The sequence below is a fragment of the Pleurodeles waltl genome, chromosome 8 (assembly GCF_031143425.1).
Source record: "Pleurodeles waltl isolate 20211129_DDA chromosome 8, aPleWal1.hap1.20221129, whole genome shotgun sequence".
In the NCBI taxonomy this organism is placed as follows: domain Eukaryota; kingdom Metazoa; phylum Chordata; class Amphibia; order Caudata; family Salamandridae; genus Pleurodeles; species Pleurodeles waltl.
Window position 1 is genome coordinate 187,349,021 of NC_090447.1, and position 18,224 is coordinate 187,367,244.

The 18,224-nt window shown below is 47.2% G+C and overlaps 1 protein-coding gene across 1 annotated transcript in view; it reads left to right on the forward strand.

The window, feature by feature from the left end:
• SCAF4 (SR-related CTD associated factor 4) overlaps positions 1-18,224 on the forward strand; it is an 860,634-nt gene that overhangs the window by 559,280 nt on the left and 283,130 nt on the right. Inside the window, exon 19 of the mRNA XM_069204042.1 lies at positions 1,413-1,555. Coding sequence (XP_069060143.1) covers positions 1,413-1,555 — 143 coding nt within the window. The remainder of the gene's footprint in view (positions 1-1,412; positions 1,556-18,224) is intronic.

Genomic DNA, 18,224 nt, shown 5'->3' on the forward strand with positions numbered 1-18,224 from the left:
GACGCATCCAGTGGGATCAGCGACCTCTGAGGACTCAGAGGATTGCCCTGCAACCAAAGGACCAAGAAACTCCAGTGGACAGCGGCGCTGTCCAAGAAACAAAGAAACAGCCATCTTTAAAGGGACTCCAGCCTCACTCCGGAAGCGTGAGAACACTCTGCACCCGATGCCCCTGGCTTGTGTCCAGAAGAACCAAACCTGCAGAGAGGACCCCCAGGCAACTCCCATGATGTGGACACCCTGAGACTACCTCCCTGCACCCCCACAGCGACGCCTGTAGAGAGAATCCAGAGGCTCCCCCTGACTGCAATTGCCCAGTAACAAAGAACCCGACACCTGGAAGAGAGAAACCAACTACCCGTGTAGGAATGACCAGCAGGTGGCCCTTATCGTTGCCCAGTCGGTGGTTGCCCCGAGAAGCCCCCCTGTGCCCTGCCTGCATAGTCAGTGACCCTCGGGCCTCTCCATTGATTTCAGTTATAAACCTGACGCCTTGTTTGCCCACGCACCCGGTCTCCTCTGTGGGCGTGCTTTGTGTGCCTACTTGCACTCCCCTACCCCCCACCCTGCTGGTGCTGGGTGTTTGGGGTTGCCTTGAACCCCCAACGGTGGGCTGCCTATGCCCCAGAAACTGAACTTGTAAGTACTTTACTTACCTGAGAAACTAACCAATACTTACCTCCCCCAGGAACTGTTGATTGTTGCAGTGTCCACTTTTAAAATAGCTTATTGCCATTTTTGCTGAAACTGTGTACATTATTGTTGTAATTCAAAGTTCCATATTTACCTATGCCCAAGTACCTTACAATTTATGTACGTACTTGAATTCTGAATCTTGTGGTTCTAAAATAAATTAAGAAAATGTATTTTTCTATATAAAAACCTATTGGCCTGGAGTTAAGTCTTTGAATGTGTGTTCTCATTTATTGCCTGTGCGTGTACAAGAAATGCTTAACACTACCCTCTGATAAGCTTACTGCTCGAACACACTACCACAAAATAAAGGATTAGTACTATCTAATTTTGCCACTATCACCCTCTAAGGGGAACCCTTAGACTATGTGCACACTCTCTCACTTTGAGATAGTATATACAGAGCCAACTTCCTATACTACTCCTCGTGCCTAGAAATACTTATTTGAAGAAAAACAAGTTGCACACATCTAGCCCAACACTAGAGGGCAGGAATATGCACTGCATGCCACAAACAGTTTTCTACAGGTAAGTAAAATGTTCATTGCTTTTTATCCTACTTATTTTATGGCTATGCTTTGAGATATATTGTGTTTTGTGTTAATGATCATTGAAGTTAAGGATGACATTCATGCAACCTGATATTAGTTGAGAAATTCTGGTGAAAGTATCCTGTTTGATTATAGACTACAGATTAAATAGTTTTCTCTGTTTTGTAGATTGGAAAGAGTTACTGAAAAAAACAGAGAAAAAGGAAGTTCCGCAAAATGGAGGTGCTGAAAAAGTACAACCAAAGGAAATATCACCAATGCCTCCATCGTTACCAGTTCCTATGCCTATTCCCATTCGTGCACCAATAATGGTATATTCATACTGCTTACTTTTCTATTCTCTGGATTATGGCTCACAGTTGCCATTAAACAATGTTATATACAGGTGTCGGGCAAAGGTTTGAACATTTAACTGATAAATGCAGGGTTGTTGCAGCAATGTTTTATGACTGATTGCATAATTGACTGTTCAGTACTGGATACGCAATTCTTACTGTGCATGTTCGACGTTCTTCATTTGCAAACTGTATGAAAGTCACTCTGTTTGGCATGGTTACCCCCACTTTTTGCTTGATATCGATGTGCTTAGGCTGTTTTCACTGAGATCTTGCTTACCAGGACCCCAGTGATTGTGCACTCTTCTCTACATTTGGTTGACTTGGTACCATATACACCCCACAATTGGCATACTGCTGTACCCCTGTAAGTCCTTAGTATATGGTACTTGGGTACCCAGGGAATTGGTATACCGTGGGTCCCCCCCATGGGCTTCCACGTGTACTATACCACCCATGAGAGCCAGGCAAACTGTCTGCAGGCCTGCCATTTGCAGCCTGAGTGAAAAGGTACATGCACCCTTTAACTACTAGTCACTACACCAGGTCACTGTAAGTCAACCCTATGGTAGGCCCTTTCAGCCCAAAGGGCAGGGTGCAGGTTTCTTTGTTACACCCCCCCTGCATGAGCAGAGGTGCCCCTACCAACTCCAGTTCTAACTCACTGGAATTCTCAAGTGCGGGGAAGCTGTTTTATCATGTACTGGTCACTTGTGGTCCAGCTACATAACGTTAACTCCGTGTTTGGTATCTAACATGTTGGAATCATTACCCAGTGCTAATACCACTATTAGTGGCATGATTCCATGCACTCTGGGGGCTCTTTAGAGGGACCCCCCCCCCCCCAGTATTGCTTCTATCCGCCTTCCAGTGTTTGCAAGCAGGCCACGCTGAGGCAGATTTCTGCCCTCCTACTTCTTGACCAGCCCATGCAGGGGAAGGCAATACAAAGGATTTCCTGTGGGAAAGGGGATGCAACACCCTCTACCTTGGAAATAGGCATTACTGGGCTATGAAGGGGTAGCCTCCCCATGCCTCCAGACTGCTTTGAAGGGCACATTTGATGTTCTCCTTGCATAATCCGGTTTGCACCAGTCCAGGGATCCCCGGTCCATGCTCTGGCACAAAACTGGACAAAGGATAGGGGAGTGACCACTGTCCATCACCTCCCTGGGGGTGGTGCCCAGAGCTCCTCTAGGTGGTGGCCACTTGTTTCTACCATCTTGTAAACATGTGCAGAGGTCCCTGGGAGCATCTGGTTGGTCAATACGAGTAGCTGACGTCCGTGACCACCAATTGCTGGGACAGCTTCTGCATGACTTCAGAGACTCCTCTGCAGCTCCTGGGCTCCACAGCTGACCTTCATCTTCAACTGTCGACCCAGATCTTCTCCCACAGAAGGGTTGGCAGTGGCTCCTGCCCCACCTGGACACTTCTGCGTGGAATGGACTCTATCCTCTTTTTTTGAAGGTCCTCTTCATCTAGAATCCACCGTTAGGTTCCACTAGACTGGTTCTGTTCTAGCAGACTTCCTTTTCCTAGTCCCCTGGTTAGCCTATGGGAACACCAGGTAACTTACCCCTGCTCTCCTGGTCGTTGGGGGTCATCTAGGTACTTACCTCTTGGGGGAGGACTAATTATGCATTCCACTATTTTACTATATGGTTTCCAAATCCCCCCACCCCTCAACCACCTATAGGCCCCTAGCTATTTTCTGCTATTTCTTACCAATATTTGTTGTTGTTCTATGGTAATTCCTAGTACTTAGTGTATATACAGTGTATGCTTGCTTATAGGTAGACCCCTAACAGGAGGTAATTTAGTCCAGTGTTACTGTACTAAAGTACATTTATTTTTGCAACACTGTGTGGTACCTTTCATGTGGGATATGTTGCTGTGTGACTATTGTGGTATTGCAAGTGCTTTACACTCCTCCTAGATAAGTCTTGGCTGCTCACTACAGCTATCACTAGAGAGCCCTGGCTTTCTAGAAACTGTTCACTAACTAATAAGTGTTGCCAAGACCTGGTATATTTGGTAAACACCATTGGTGTCCACCACAGACCAGGCCAGCCTTCCTACAAACTCTACGTGTCAAGATTCTAATTTGAGTGATTTAAATCTTTCGACAAGCTGACAAGCCTACTCTAGTTACATCATCAAATATGAACACATTTCATTTAGTTCATTACACTATTTGTGCTACACAACTTGTGGGATACACTGTATTTGTTTACCTAAAGTTGAAGCATTTACAGGTAATGCGTCCCACTGTTGAATAAAAAATCTTAGTCTGATTTTTGTTGAAAGAAAATTATCTTGAGTTTGCGCTCAACCCTATAATTTCTTTAAAATCAATCTTAAGACTTTCAGGTGGCCTAACTCCCAAAGGTTAATGCTCTCTCCACTCATGAGGCTGGAAAAGCCATCAACGTATTTGATGGCAACTGTTATAACTGAAATCTAGCCCCTCCCAAGTGTAAGCCCCAAAGTCTTGGGACCCTCTGGATAGACGTGTGCCCTGCCTATGGCAGAGCCTACAATAACAGTTGTATTGTAGATTTACCTCATGTGCTTACTCCTTCCACCTTGTACTGGGTCTTAAAATGTTTGTAAGGCTTCATACACTCATTCCATCTTAACTCTGAACTCTCAAAGTACAGGGAAATAGACCCCATTTTTCTTGGCTATTGACCTGGATGTTAGAATTGAGTGATCCAGTGGAGAACAACGGAGACTTTGAAAAATTTAAAGTAGAGCCCACAAAACAGTGTTGAAGTCTGTCAGCAGCATCACTTTAATTGGAGTTATCCAGTTAAATGACAGTGCCTTCTGGTAATGAAGGGGCTTGGAGTTTAGGAACATGGAAAATATCCATATCTGATAGACAACTAGCTGCAGAGTCCTTATCTTAGACTTCTCCCCTAGGCATCAGACTGGATCTGGAAATTTTTCCTCAGCAGTACCTCTGCGCGTCGGTAGAGGGCGTCGAGCGACTCAGCAGCCACGTGGTCCCCGAACATGACATAGGCAGTCCATATTCCCTCTTCCGACATGCTGATGTCAGTTTATTTGTTTCTGTGCAGCAACGGGGATCTGGTGTAGCGCTCCCCCTGGGGCCCTTTTGGCCTTTCTCCCGATTTTTTTCGTGTGTTTTTTTTCTTCCACTTTTCCAGAATACGGTATATGCCTTCTGGGTTTAAACCCTGTGCGTCCTGTACCCAGGCAAATGTCGGTCATGGACTCCCATTAGGTGTGATTGTGGTGTCTGGGTTCTCATCACGATGCCGACGACTGCAACGCCTGAAATTGTCTGAAGTCTAAATCCTTGAGAGAGTGTCGTATGAAGCTTCTGGCGGCACGGGTGGACAAGTCGTCTTACCGGCAGCGTAGTAGTCAGTCTTCTTCCTCGTGGTCCTGGGAAGCATTCCAGAAGTCGTTTGCGTCTGGTCCCATCGACGGCCGGTGGTCCATTGGCATCTCCAAGTAAGTCTTCCTGGACCACTCTATATCCCACAGGCATCGACTGGCACAGGAGGATCCCTTATGCTTTTGCCACCACCCTACTCATAGTTTTGTGGTGCAAGCTGCCTTTGGCATTCCTGACGTGGAGCCGATTCCTCCTGCCCTGCCGCACTGAAACGCTGGACAGCTAGACGCTGCTGGTAGGTGAATGTTTGATTCCTCTAGTGCTGCCCTATGCTCCACTAACACTTCCTGTGTGGTGGTTCACTTCTTGCATGCTCTCTGAGGCTCCGTAAAGAGTTTGCCATCTCTCCGTGAGGATGCTCGTACTGCCCTGACATCTTTGATCAGAGACGGTCGGCTGGCTGCTTGAATCACGGTTCGTACTGGCATGAATGCTACCTGCTCATGGATGCGTCTGTTGCCATGCATTGCAGGGCTTGGTTGTCACCTTCTAATTTTTCACCTCTTGTGCAGGTGTTCTCCTTGATATGCAATTTGCTGAAAAGTCTCTTTTTGGTGCGCATGCAAATTCTGCTTCGCACCATTCTCGGGATTCTCGTGGTTGGGGCTCTGATGTACCATCCTCTTCTGGACCACTTGCCTACTCCGTTGCAAGTCTTCTTGGCTTTCCAAGTTCCTACCAGGTGTGGGTTTTGTTTTGCACCCACCCTTTCCTATTATGTTTCTTGCACTTATTGCAGTCCTATAGTTCTGGTTCGCTCTGGTGTATGCTCCTGTTTTTTGTTGAAGCTTCAACCCTTGTTAGGTTTGTTGAGCTTGTACTGATGGTGCTCCGTGCCCTTTCAAGAATGGGTGGGACTAGTGGTTAAAGCCATATGTTATGAATGCTTTCGACAAGTGTTCCAAGTGTACCAAGTAAGGACACATTCTTGTATTTCTCCGGGAGCCACTCCTTTCCTAACTTATTTTAGGATTACTGCCATTAGCGCTATCTTTTTACTCTTCTACGGAAGGGTGTTTCCCTATCTTTTACATAGGTTCTATATTAGACCTTGTCTTTCTCGGTTTGCTGGCCCATATTGGTGCCTTTTGCAGATTCCCACCGTCTTGGGGCTTCTCGTGGTCGCTTACTGCATGTTTATTTTTTCACAGTAAAAAAACAAAAAACATGTTATAAATACTAAAAAAATAAATAAATAAAAATATTACGGGAACGGTACTATCCACTGGCAAGGTCACCTTTCCTCATTGCCCCTTGTTCCCTTTCGATTTTCACCCGACTATAACAACCTGTCTGGTTCCTTTTGGGACCTTCCTGGGGCTTGAAGTTCTCCTGTGGTGTTTTACTAACCATCTCTCTTTCACGCAGGATATTGTGTGTTCCATTGCAGTACGTACTCTTCCATGGGTTGAACCTATGATCTTTCTTACCTTTTCAATGGACTCCTTTGTTTTTTTGCATGTTATTCTACCACCATGCTTTACCCTTTCCTCTCGCTCCAGCAGGAGCAGTATGGTAGTGGTTCCAACCCTGGGTTGCGCATGCTTTCCTACAGCTTTCTTCGTTGGCTTACTCCTTTTTTTCATTTTCCACTGTGATTACTTGGGATGTGTGCGGTTTCTTTCTTGCCGATGTCTGTATTCTTTCCATTGACACTGGTTGGTTCTCAGCCTTTACATATTTTATGGCTCAGGGGTGGTACTGCCTTTCTTCTATGCAGTAAGTGTTTTCCTTTCACATTTTCCAGATTATTCAAGTGCTTCCTTGGCTTCCAGCCATATTCTCATTTTCCAGTTGTTCTTACCCTCTGGATTTTCTGTGCACCCATGGCCACGTTCATACTCACTCACTCTTAGTGGTGATGCTCTTTTCGGAGTCTGTCTCTTGACATGTCTCAATGTTTTTGTTACTTTCTTGCCATGGTTTTCCTTTCTGGTTGCCATGGCTGGTTTGATTCCTCTTCCATGGTTTTATTTGCTTTGCTTCTTTCTCCGGTCTGTGCTTCTATGCTGCACAGTTCTTTCAGCCCTTTTTGAGTGGATGATTATTCCGCCCTTCGTTCCCATGCATAGCCGCATTTGTTGCCTCTTCGTGGTTGTTTTAGTTGACAGTGGTTCCTTTTTCCCCTTCATTTCTATTCTCAATGTCATTCTTTGGATTGTGTACACATGGGAATGTTAGGTTCTTTTACCCTATGTCGTTCCATTTCCACTTCAAGGGTTCTGTCTTTAGCCCTTCTATAATACCTGCTTTGTTATTGTGTATGTACACTCTGCAATTTTTGCACGGATCCTTTCTGGTCCTTTCAATTCTATTAACCCATTGGGTTCTGGATACATTTATTTCCCTGGTTCTTCAGGGCAACCATTACTGCTTGTATTGTAGAGTGTTCTAGTCTATTCTTTGGTGAATCGTGGCCTTCTGCCTTGGCTTGTGTGTTCTTCATATATATGCTTTGCTGGGGTGCTATTCCATTCTGCTGTGAGATAGTTCTCCCTTGAACATTACTCTAGTCATTCTGATACCCATTTTGGTCTCTCGGACTTCTTTTCCGTCTATTCTTTTCACGGTCTCTTTCACATGTTTTACGCATCTATCTCTTGAGGTCCAATGGGGACAGGTTTACTCTTTTCTCTCATGCCGCTGTTTATTAGCAACTCTGACTGCCCCGTTGTCATGGATGATTCCACGCTCCCTGTCGGGACTTTCACTGCCAGTCTTGACTTCACATATCCCCTTTTGATATGCCAGTCATTTTTTCCTGTGGGTAACTTCTGTTATCTTCCTGCCGTGTCTGTCCCGTGCCTGGTTATTTCCTCTTCGTTGCTAGGTTGTTCTTTGCAAGACTCGTGCGATCCATTCACATCCCTCCTCTTTGATTGGGATTGCTTTGGTATCTAGTTCTAAGTTAAGGAATCAGTGGCTAGTTGTCTCTATCAGACGGAGAAGTTACTTACTTTCGGTAACACGTATCTGGTAGAGAGACAGACTAGGCGCAAATTCCTTATTGACCCACTCATCCTCCCCTCTTGCGAACTGTGTACTCTTCAGTCTCGCTGGGGATGATCTCAGCTGTTTTATTGTTCTGGTAGGTCTCAGGTCGTGTCCTTTCCTTCCTGGTTGGCATATACACTATTTCACTGCCAGTTTCTCTGTGGCTTTGTGTTTTTCTGTGGCTTCTATTCACCAAAGAAACTGACGTCAGCACGTTGAGGAGGGAATGTATGTACTCCTCTGATGTCATGTCCAGGGCCGACATCACTACGAAGTCTCTAGATGCCCTGTACCGATGTGCAGAGGTACTGCTGAGTAAAACTTTCGGGATTTGGTCTGACGCCCTGGGGGATAATTCTAAGATAAGGAATCTGCAGCTAGTCTGTGTCTCTACCAGATAAGGCATTATCAAAGGTTAGTAACTTGTCCTTCTAGTTATACAGCGATTCCTGTTGGGACAAAAGTCCACTATGTTATTGGAAAGAACCACCACCCTGTTCTTCACACTTTGTCTGCCCTTTGATTTGTCTTTATTGAACACAATGTACACCTTATTCATTGTGCTCCCTGTATTTATTGTTCCGTCGAGAATTAGAACTAGCCAGTTCTGCGTATTGACAAGGTGTACCCAAAGTAAAACTCCCTTGAGTGATGTTTGTTGTTGTCTCCTCATCCCAGGCTTGGTGGTAACTGATCGTAGTGTCAGCATTGCTGTAGTTCACGGACACAAGGATGTTTTTTTAACTTGTGCCTCCGTGGAGAGAGTGCCTACAAGTTCTCTCGGATACACATCCATTCTGTCCCCATTACAGATCACCTGCCTAGCCTAATGTTAGGTGTGGGTGGTGCATGTATGTCTGGTCTGCAATTTTCACTGTATAAGGAAAATGGTGGTGTCTGTTTCTTTAGCTTATGTGTATCTCAGAATATGGTGGTAATTCTGATGGCGATCCTTTGTCCATGATGGATATATAGCCTGCTTGTGCCTAGGATTCTGTCTCAAACTAGTCTTACATTTTGATTGGGCCAAGATCGTCATTCCCTATCCTGTGTTTAGTGGAGGTATTCCTTGTACTAATAAAACCCACAACTCCTTGCATAGTCTGCTTCTGGCTTTCAATTAATAACTATTTACTGCTTATAGGCTTCGTCTGGGACTAAGTTACATCCACACTTGGAGGCCTTTTCATATGGTCCTGTAACATCTGTGATTTCTCTGCATTACCTCTTCAGGACCATGAAACATACTTTTACACTCTAAAGTAGACGGCCAAGAAAATCTCTTTGGGCCCTCGGGGCAGCTGAGTGAGAAATCAAGGCTTACAGCAGGAGGGTGGAGCAGCTTTGAATAGAGTATAGGCCAATAAATAACAATAGATAATTTCAAAGTTCAATCAGTAATATATAAAATGATAAAGGCTTTAAGGTACGTAACATACTACCCTACAAAATAAAATACAAAATAACAATCAGAAGTACCTTCTAATCCCCCTCATAAATCTAATAAGGTTTTTATAGTTTCCTTATAATACATTTTTGTAGGATGTTGGGCTGGTGTGTGGTGGGTACCTAAGTTACTTGCACCTTATACCAGGTCCAGGTATCCCCTATTAGTGTAGTGTAGGCAGTGTCTAGAAGCCAGGCTCTCTAGAGATAGCTGTGGATGAGCAACCAAGCATCTAGGACACATGCAAAGTTCATGCAATACCACTGTAGTTACACAGCACTTAGACCCAAGAAGTAAAACACTCAGTGTTTTACGAAAATAAAGGTACTTTATTTCAGTGACACAATTACCATAATGTACTAGAGGCAACCCTCCAATAGGCAGTAATTAACACACTAGATATGTACACTAGTCATCAGAAATAGGCTTAGAAAGCAATAGAAAACAGTACAAATAGCATTAGACAGTAGGACCCCAGGGGGAGCCCAAACCATATACTAAAAAAAATGGAATGCGAATGTCAGACCCCCCCACCTAGGTAAGTGGAATGTGTAGAGGGTAGCTGTGGGAACTAGGAAACCCCAAAGGTAAGTACCACAGTGCCCCCCTAGCGACCAGGAAGAAAGGAGTAAGTTATTGGGTTTTCCCCAAACCACCCAAAGAAGAGTCCACAGAAGAAAAGGCAGCCCCCACAGGAGATCCACTGGAGGAGGAACCAGGAGTCGCAGAGGAGCCCACGCAGCACAACTGGAGAAGGGTCCCACACTGCAGGAGAAGCACGCAGAGGGCTGTGCGTCGCAGGGATGAGTGCTGGGGGCTGGGACTACACAGAGCCTGAAGATCCCTTGGAGGAGATGCCAACAAGCCTTGGACGTCACCTGCCTGACCTGGCAACTCAGAGGCCTCTGCCCACCTTGGATTCAAGATGGCAGAATCAAGGGTTCCACTGGAAGAGCTTTGGGCACCACCCCTGGGGTGGTGATGGACAGGGGAGTGGTCAGAGATAGCATCTCCACCCAGTGCAGGCTTTGTTACTAGCCACAGAGTGACAAAGGCACTCTCCCCATGTGGCCAGCAACATGTCTCGAGTGTGGCAGGCTGCTAAAACCAGTCAGCCTACACAGGTAGTTGGTTAAGGTTTCAGGGGGCACCTCTAAGGGGCCCTCTGGGGTTTATGTTACAATAAAATGTACATTGGCATCAGTGTGCATTTATTGTGCTGATATGTTTGATACCAAACTTCCCAGTTTTCAGTGTAGCCATTATGGTGCTGTGGAGTTCGTGTTTTACAGTCTCCCAGACCATATACTCTTATGGCTACCCTGCACTTACAATGTCTAAGGTTTTGCTTAGACACTGTAGGGGCACAGTGCTCATGCACTGGTGCCCTCACCTATGGTATAGTGCACCCTGCCTTAGGGCTGTAAGGCCTGCTAGAGGGGTGACTTATCTATACTGCATAGGCAGTGTGAGGTTGGCATGGCACCCTGAGGGGGGTGCCATGTCGACTTACTCGTTTTGTCCTCACCAGCACACACAAGCTGACAAGCAGTGTGTCTGTGCTGAGTGAGGGGCCCCCAGGGTGGCATAAGATATGCTGCAGCCCATAGAGACCTTCCCTGGCATCAGGGCCCTTGGTACCAGGGGTACCAGTTACAAGGGACTTACCTGGATGCCAGGTTGTGCCAATTGTGTAAACAAAAGTACAGGTTAGGGAAAGAACACTGGTGTTGGGGCCTGGTTAGCAGGCCTCAGCACACTTTCAAATCAAAACATAGCATCAGCAAAGGCAAAAAGTCAGGGGGTAACCATGCCAAGGAGGCATTTCCTTACAATGATCTACTTATTGTGAGTGGGAAACTTGGGGTTTAAGTCAGGCCTTGGTGTTTTGGGTTGTGGATTTTTGGCAGAAGGTATTTTCAGACATAATTTTAGACGTCACTTTTTTTTTACCCAGGGACTTGGTCTATTTTAGGGATTATACTTTTATTCATCAACACCCTTGTGTATCACAAGCAGCTACTTAAAAGTAAACCTTGGACACATGTAACCAGTGACCCTAACTTTTTTTTTGGAACTAGAATGCTCTAGAAAAGGCATGAACACGTTTAGTGAACCCTCTGCAGGAAAACAATAGTCACAGGACTCCAAGCTAATTGAAAATTGTAGAGAAGTAGCAGGCACCATTTTACTCGTCTGCTGGGCATAGGTCGCTACCTATGTCCAGCTACATAATGGTAACTCCGAACCAAGACCTGTTTGGTATCAAACATGTTGGAATCAGACCCCAATATTGCTGCCAGTATTGGAAGTATGATTCCATCCACTCTGGGGGCTCCTTAGAGGACCCCCAGCATTGCTCTTACCAGCCTTCTGGGGTATTCTGGGCAGCCCAAGCTGCTGTCCCCCCTCACATATGTTTCCACCCTCCTACTGCTTGATCAGCTCAAGTTCAGAAAGGCAGAACAAAGGATTTCCTTTGGAAGAGGGGGGTAACACCCTCTCTCTTTGGACATAGGTGTTAGATGGCTTGGGAGGGTAGCCTCACACTGCTTGTGGCATAGGTAAGTCACCTCTCTTGCAGGCCTTACAGCCCTAAGGCAGGGTGCACTATACCACAGGTGAGGGCATAGGTGCATGAGCACTATGCCCCTACAGTGTCTAAGCAAAACCTTAGACATTGCAAGTGCAGGGTAGCCATAAGAGTATATGGTCTGGGAGTCTGTCAAAAACGAACTCCACAGCTCCATAATGGCTACACTGAATACTGGGAAGTTTGGCACCAAACTTCTCAGAATAATAAACCCACACTGATGCCAGTTTTGGATTTATTAAAAAATGCACACAGAGGGCATCTTAGAGAGATACCCCCTGTATTTTACCCAATTGTTCAGTGCAGGACTGACTGGTCTGTGCCAGCCTGCTGCTGAGAGACGAGTTTCTGACCCCATGCGGTGAGAGCCTTTGTGCTCTCTGAGGACAGAAACAAAGCCTGCTCTGGGTGGAGGTGCTTCACACCTCCCCCCTGCAGGAACTGTAACACCTAGCAGTGAGCTTCAAAGGCTCAAGCTTCGTGTTACAATGCCCCAGGGCACTCCAGCTAGTGGAGATGCCCGCCCCCTGGACACAGCCCCCACTTTTGGCGGCAAGTCCAGGAGAGATAATGAGAAAAACAAGGAGGAGTCACTGGCCAGTCAGGACAGCCCCTAAGGTGTCCTGAGCTGAAGTGACTCTAACTTTTAGAAATCCTCCATCTTGCAGATGGAGGATTCCCCCAATAGGGATAGGATTGTGACCCCCTCCCCTTGGGAGGAGGCACAAAGAGGGTGTACCCACCCTCAGGGCTAATAGCCATTGGCTACTAACCCCCCAGACCTAAACACGCCCTTAAATTTAGTATTTAAGGGCTTCCCTGAACCTAAGAATTTAGATTCCTGAAACTACAAGAAGAGGACTGCTGAGCTGAAAACCCCTGCAGAAGAAGAAAAGAAGACACCAACTGCTTTGGCCCTAGTCCTACCGGCCTGTCTCCTGCCTTCTAAAGAAACCTGCTCCAGCGACGCTTTCCCAAGGACCAGCGACCTCTGAATCCTCAGAGGACTGCCCTGCTTCAAGAAAGACAAGAAACTCCCGAGGACAGCGGCCCTGTTCCAAAAAGACTGCAACTTTGTTACAGAGGAGCAGATTTAAAGACCCCTGCAATCCCCGCAAGAAGCGTGAGACTTGCAACACTGCACCCGGCGACCCCGACTCGACTGGTGGAGAAACGACGCTACAGAGAGGACCCTTCGGCGACTCCAAGACTGTGAGTAACCAAAGTTGTCCCCCCTGAGCCCCCACAGCGACGCCTGCAGAGGGAATCCCGAGGCTCCCCCTGACCGCGACTGCCTGACTCTAAAATCCCGACAGCTGGAAAAGACCCTGCACCCGCAGCCCCCAGCACCTGAAGGAACAGAACTTCAGTGCAGGAGTGACCCCCAGGAGGCCCTCTCCCTTGCCCAGGTGGTGGCTACCCCGAGGAGCCCCCCCCCCCCTTGCCTGCCTGCACCGCTGAAGCGACCCCTTGGTCTCCCATTGACTCCCATTGGAAACCCGACGCTAGTTTGCACACTGCACCCGGCCGCCCCCGCGCTGCTGAGGGTGTACTTTCTGTGTGGACTTGTGTCCCCCCGGTGCCCTACAAAACCCCCCTGGTCTGCTCTCCGAAGACTGCTGGTAGACTGGAACCGGGGCACCCCCTTCTCTCCATTGAAGCCTATGTGTTTTGGGCACCTCTTTGACCTCTGCACCTGACCGACCCTGTGCTGCTCGTGTGGTAACTTTGGGGTTGCTCAGAACCCCCAACGGTGGGCTACCTTGGACCCAAAACTGAACCCTGTAGGTGGGTTACTTACCTGCAAAACCTAACAATACTTTACCTCCCCCAGGAACTGTGAAAATTGCACTGTGTCCACTTTTAAAACAGCTATTTGTGTTTTATGTGAAAAGTATATATGCTACTGTAATTATTCAGAGTTCCTAAAGTACTTACCTGCAATACCTTTCAAATGAGATATTACATGTAGAATTTGAACCTGTGGTTCTTAAAATAAACTAAGAAAATATATGTTTCTATAACAAAAACCTATTGGCCTGGAATTGTTTCTGAGTGTGTGTTCCTCATTTATTGCCTGTGTGTATGTACAACAAATGCTTAACACTACTCCTTGGATAAGCCTACTGCTCGACCACACTACCACAAAATAGAGCATTAGTATTATCTCTTTTTGCACTATCTTACCTCGAAGGGGAACCCTTGGACTCTGTGCATGCTATTCCTTAATTTGAAATAGTGCATACAGAGCCAACTTCCTACACCCCAGAATGCATGGAATCATGCCACCAGTACTGGCATTAGTATTGGGGTATGATTCTGACATGTTTGACACCAAATATGCCTAATATTGGAGTTAACATAATGTAGCTGGACACAGGTAGTGTCCAGTACATGGGTAAAATGGCTTCCCGGCACTTAAGAAGTCCAGTGCATTGGAACTGGAATTCGTAGGGGCACCTCTGCTCTTGCCACTGAACTACCATTCACCCATTGTCATGGTCACAGGTCAGTCCTTCATAGGTCGTTAACTTAGCTTCAGAGGGGTCTAGAACTCTCCAGCAGCACTCCCAGACTCCGCAAATTCGGGTGCAGCTCTATGCGTTGGGGCTTGGTCCTCGATGCTGCCCAGCAGTGGTAATAGCGACTTGAAGACTGTGGGCTACCAACTTTCCCTAACATGGTTCTTCAGCTGTTGGGTGCCTGTGATGTGAACAGGTGGCCAGTCAACTTGACCCTTGGAGTTCTGTTGGTTTGACTGCGATCTGGAGACGACTTCTCCTTGAGCAGGACAGAGCAGACACAGTTGCTCTGTCTGCTAACCGCCAGGTGCAGTCCTCATTGGTGCAGCCTCTTCTTGCTGGTCCCTCAGTGCAGTAGAGCAGTCCTTCTTCTCTGAGCTGGTCAGGGTCTGAGTTCAGGGTTCCAGGTGTAGGAAGCTGCATCTGTATATATTATACCAACATTAAGTGGTGTTCACAGATTCCAGGGGCTCCCCAGAGGCTTAACAGAGGCTAACATAGTTTATGCTAATGCTCTCTTTTGTGGTAGTGTGGTCGAGCAGTTAGGCATATCAGTGGGTAGTGCAAAGCATTTGTTGTACACACCCAGTCAAGAAACAAGGCACACACTCAATGATTAACTCCAAGCCAGTTCTTTTTATAGAGTAAAAATATAGTTTACATTTGTTACTAGAATCAAAAGGTCTTTGTTGCAGGTAAGTACAGTTGTAAGTATCATACATATGTATCAAATGTACTTTGGGTTTTGCAGCTAAAGCAGTTTACAAGTAAATAACACTTCAATTTTAAAAGTTGACAGTGCAAGTCAATAGAGTCATGGGGGAAGTGTTAACATATTTAACAGGCAAATACAAGACTTACGATTCCAGTCTTAGAAAGTTAGGCTGTCCACAGGTCAAAGTTCAAGTTGACCCCAAAAGTCCACCACCAGCAACACTGGGCCGGCTGGGTGAACGGTCAAAGTTGGTGTCAGATTTTCAGTGGAATCCTATGAGGATTGGAGGGGCTCGGTAGAAAACAGATTTCAGGTAAATACCCGCGGTTTCCCGACAAAGGCCTGGGGGTTTTTAGGTTAGCACTGGGGCGGCCACAGGTCCTCACCAAACCCACCCCTTCCGCTGCACAGGGGCGACATGGTGCAAACACTGAGCTGGACATCCAGTGCTTTCCAATGGGGGGACCCCTGGGTCTGCCACCTGGGACGAGGGATTCTGTTGCGGGAAACCAAAAGCTGGACAAGTAGGATAGGCACCCACTGGATGTTGCTGTACCGTTGTTTGGATTCCCCAAGGCCAGGGGGCTGCAGGTGCGTGGGTCTCTTTCAGCGTCTGGAATCTTTGTCAGATCTGGTCGCGGTTAGGAGGGTCCTCTGGATTCAGGCGGTGTTGTGTTGGCCAGGTGGACTTGAGGTCGGAATTGCCTGGGGACTTTCTCTGGACTCTGGGCACCTGGACTCTGGCTGTGTTTGTCGGGTGCATAGTAGGCATGGATCACGGATCTGGGGCAGTTCTGGAGTCCTTTTTGGAGGTTTCTTCTGGACAAGGCCTCTGTCCTCAAGAGTTCTTGGTCCTCTGCTGGGCAGGCAGTCCTCTGCGGGTTTGTGAAGGTCACACTGGTTCTGCATGATGCGTTGCCTTTTTTGGAGCAGGAGTCTTGAAACTGCAGACAGGCTGGTAGTGCTGGGAACAAGTCAGTTGTTGTCTTGAGTCTTGACTGCTGGGGAACATCTTTGCAGTCCTTCTTTGAGGTCGCCAAGAATCTGGTGAGTAAGGTTTAAGGGTGCCCCTAAATACTAAATTTAGGGGACATTACAAGGGTCACAGGGCAGTAGCCAATGGCTACTGTCCCTGAGGGTGGCTACACCCTTCCTGTGCCTACTCCCTTTGGGGAGGGGGGCACGTTCCTATTGGTCTCTGTCCTCCAAAACAAAATAGAGGATTCTGCAAGGAGGAAGTCGCTTCAGCTTTGGAGACCCTAGGGGTGGTCCTAGCTGCAGTGGTCACTTCTCCTTGTTTCACCTAATTTTCCCGCCAGGCCTGCCGGCACAAGTGGGGCCTGGTGCAGGCAGAGCAGAGGTATTGGTGTGTGTGTGTGTGTGTGTGGGGAGGGGGGTGGGGGTCTCTTCTAACTGGAGTTCCCTGGCACACTATAACAGGAGGCTTGAGCCTTTGAGGCTTGCCACCAATTGTTGCATTTACTGCGGGGGTGTGTGAAGCACCTTTACCCTGAGAACACTTTGTTTCTGACCCCAGAGAGCACGAAGACGCTCACACCATGGGGTCAGAAATGTGTCTGTTAGTGGCAGACTGGCACAGACTGGCCAGCCTTGTACTAAAGGGTTGGGTAAAATGCAGGGGGTATCTCTAAAATGCCCTCTGTGTGCATTTTACAATAAATCCAACACTGGCATCAGTGTGGGTTTATTGTGCTGAGAAGTTGGATAACAAACTTCCCAGTATTCACTGAAGCCATTATGGAGCTGTGGAGTTCATAATGTCCATGTACTTTATATTATGGCCACACTGCACTTACAATGTCTGAGAATGGACTTAGACACTGTAGGGGTATTTTGTTCATGCAGCTATGCCCTTACCTGTGGGATAGTGCACCCTGCCTTAGAGCTGTAAGTCCTGCTAGAGGCGTGACTTACCTATTCCACGGGCAGTGGTTTGTGGGCATGGCACCCTGGAAGGAACCTTTTTTCCCACCAACACACACCATCTTCAATGGCAGTGTGCATGTGTTTGGTGAGGGGTCCCTTACCATGGCACAATACATGCTGCAGCCCTTAGAGACCCTCCCTGGCCACAGAGCCCTTGGTACCACTGGTACCTTTTACAAGGGACTTGGCTGTGTGCCAGAGGTGTGCTAATTGTGTTAACAATGGTACAGTTTAGGTAAAGAACACTGGTGCTGGGACCTGGTTAGCAGGATCCCAGCACACACTGTCAAGTTAGCATCAATACCAGCAACACATAGGGGGTGGGTAACCATGGCAAAAGGGGCATTTTCCTACACCAGAATGCCCTGTTTATCTACAGAAAATGCTCTCGGGGTAGAATACAGTTGGTAACCAATGAGCTACCAGGTTCCTTTCCTCCTGATGGCCACTTCCTGGGAATTAGTATGGTATCTTGGTACTCAGGATGCATCATTCTGCCTGCTCCCGTGATGGCGAGACCCCTGTCACGATGCTGAAAGCTCCCTAGCCCACCCCCAGGAGTGTGGCTACCTAAGGGCTATAAGCCCCTAGAAAAAAGTTTGGCAACTGGCTCCCCTTCTGTCTCCAGTGCAAGCCTGTCTGAACAGTGGAGCAGCCCCTCTCCTAAGTGTTACCCATTTGCCCTTCAAAGGAGCCTCTTCTTTGAATCTCGAATGTTGGGCTAACATGTGTCGCTTCCTGCAGAAAGGAGGTAGGAGCTTTCTCCCATACAGGCCCCTACTGTGTCCTTTCCTGGAAGTCACTAGCTTGTCTCCACAGTAGGGCGGGACGCTGTCTGCAGGACAGATCCCATGTACAACAGTAAAAGGCCATTGGAAATCTTGAGCAACTGAAGTGGCAACTTCTAAAGTTGCACGTTCCCCGCCAGTGACATTAAGTTAGATTAAACCATTAAATCAGACTTATTTGTTTTTGATAACAAACAGTACCAATCTTA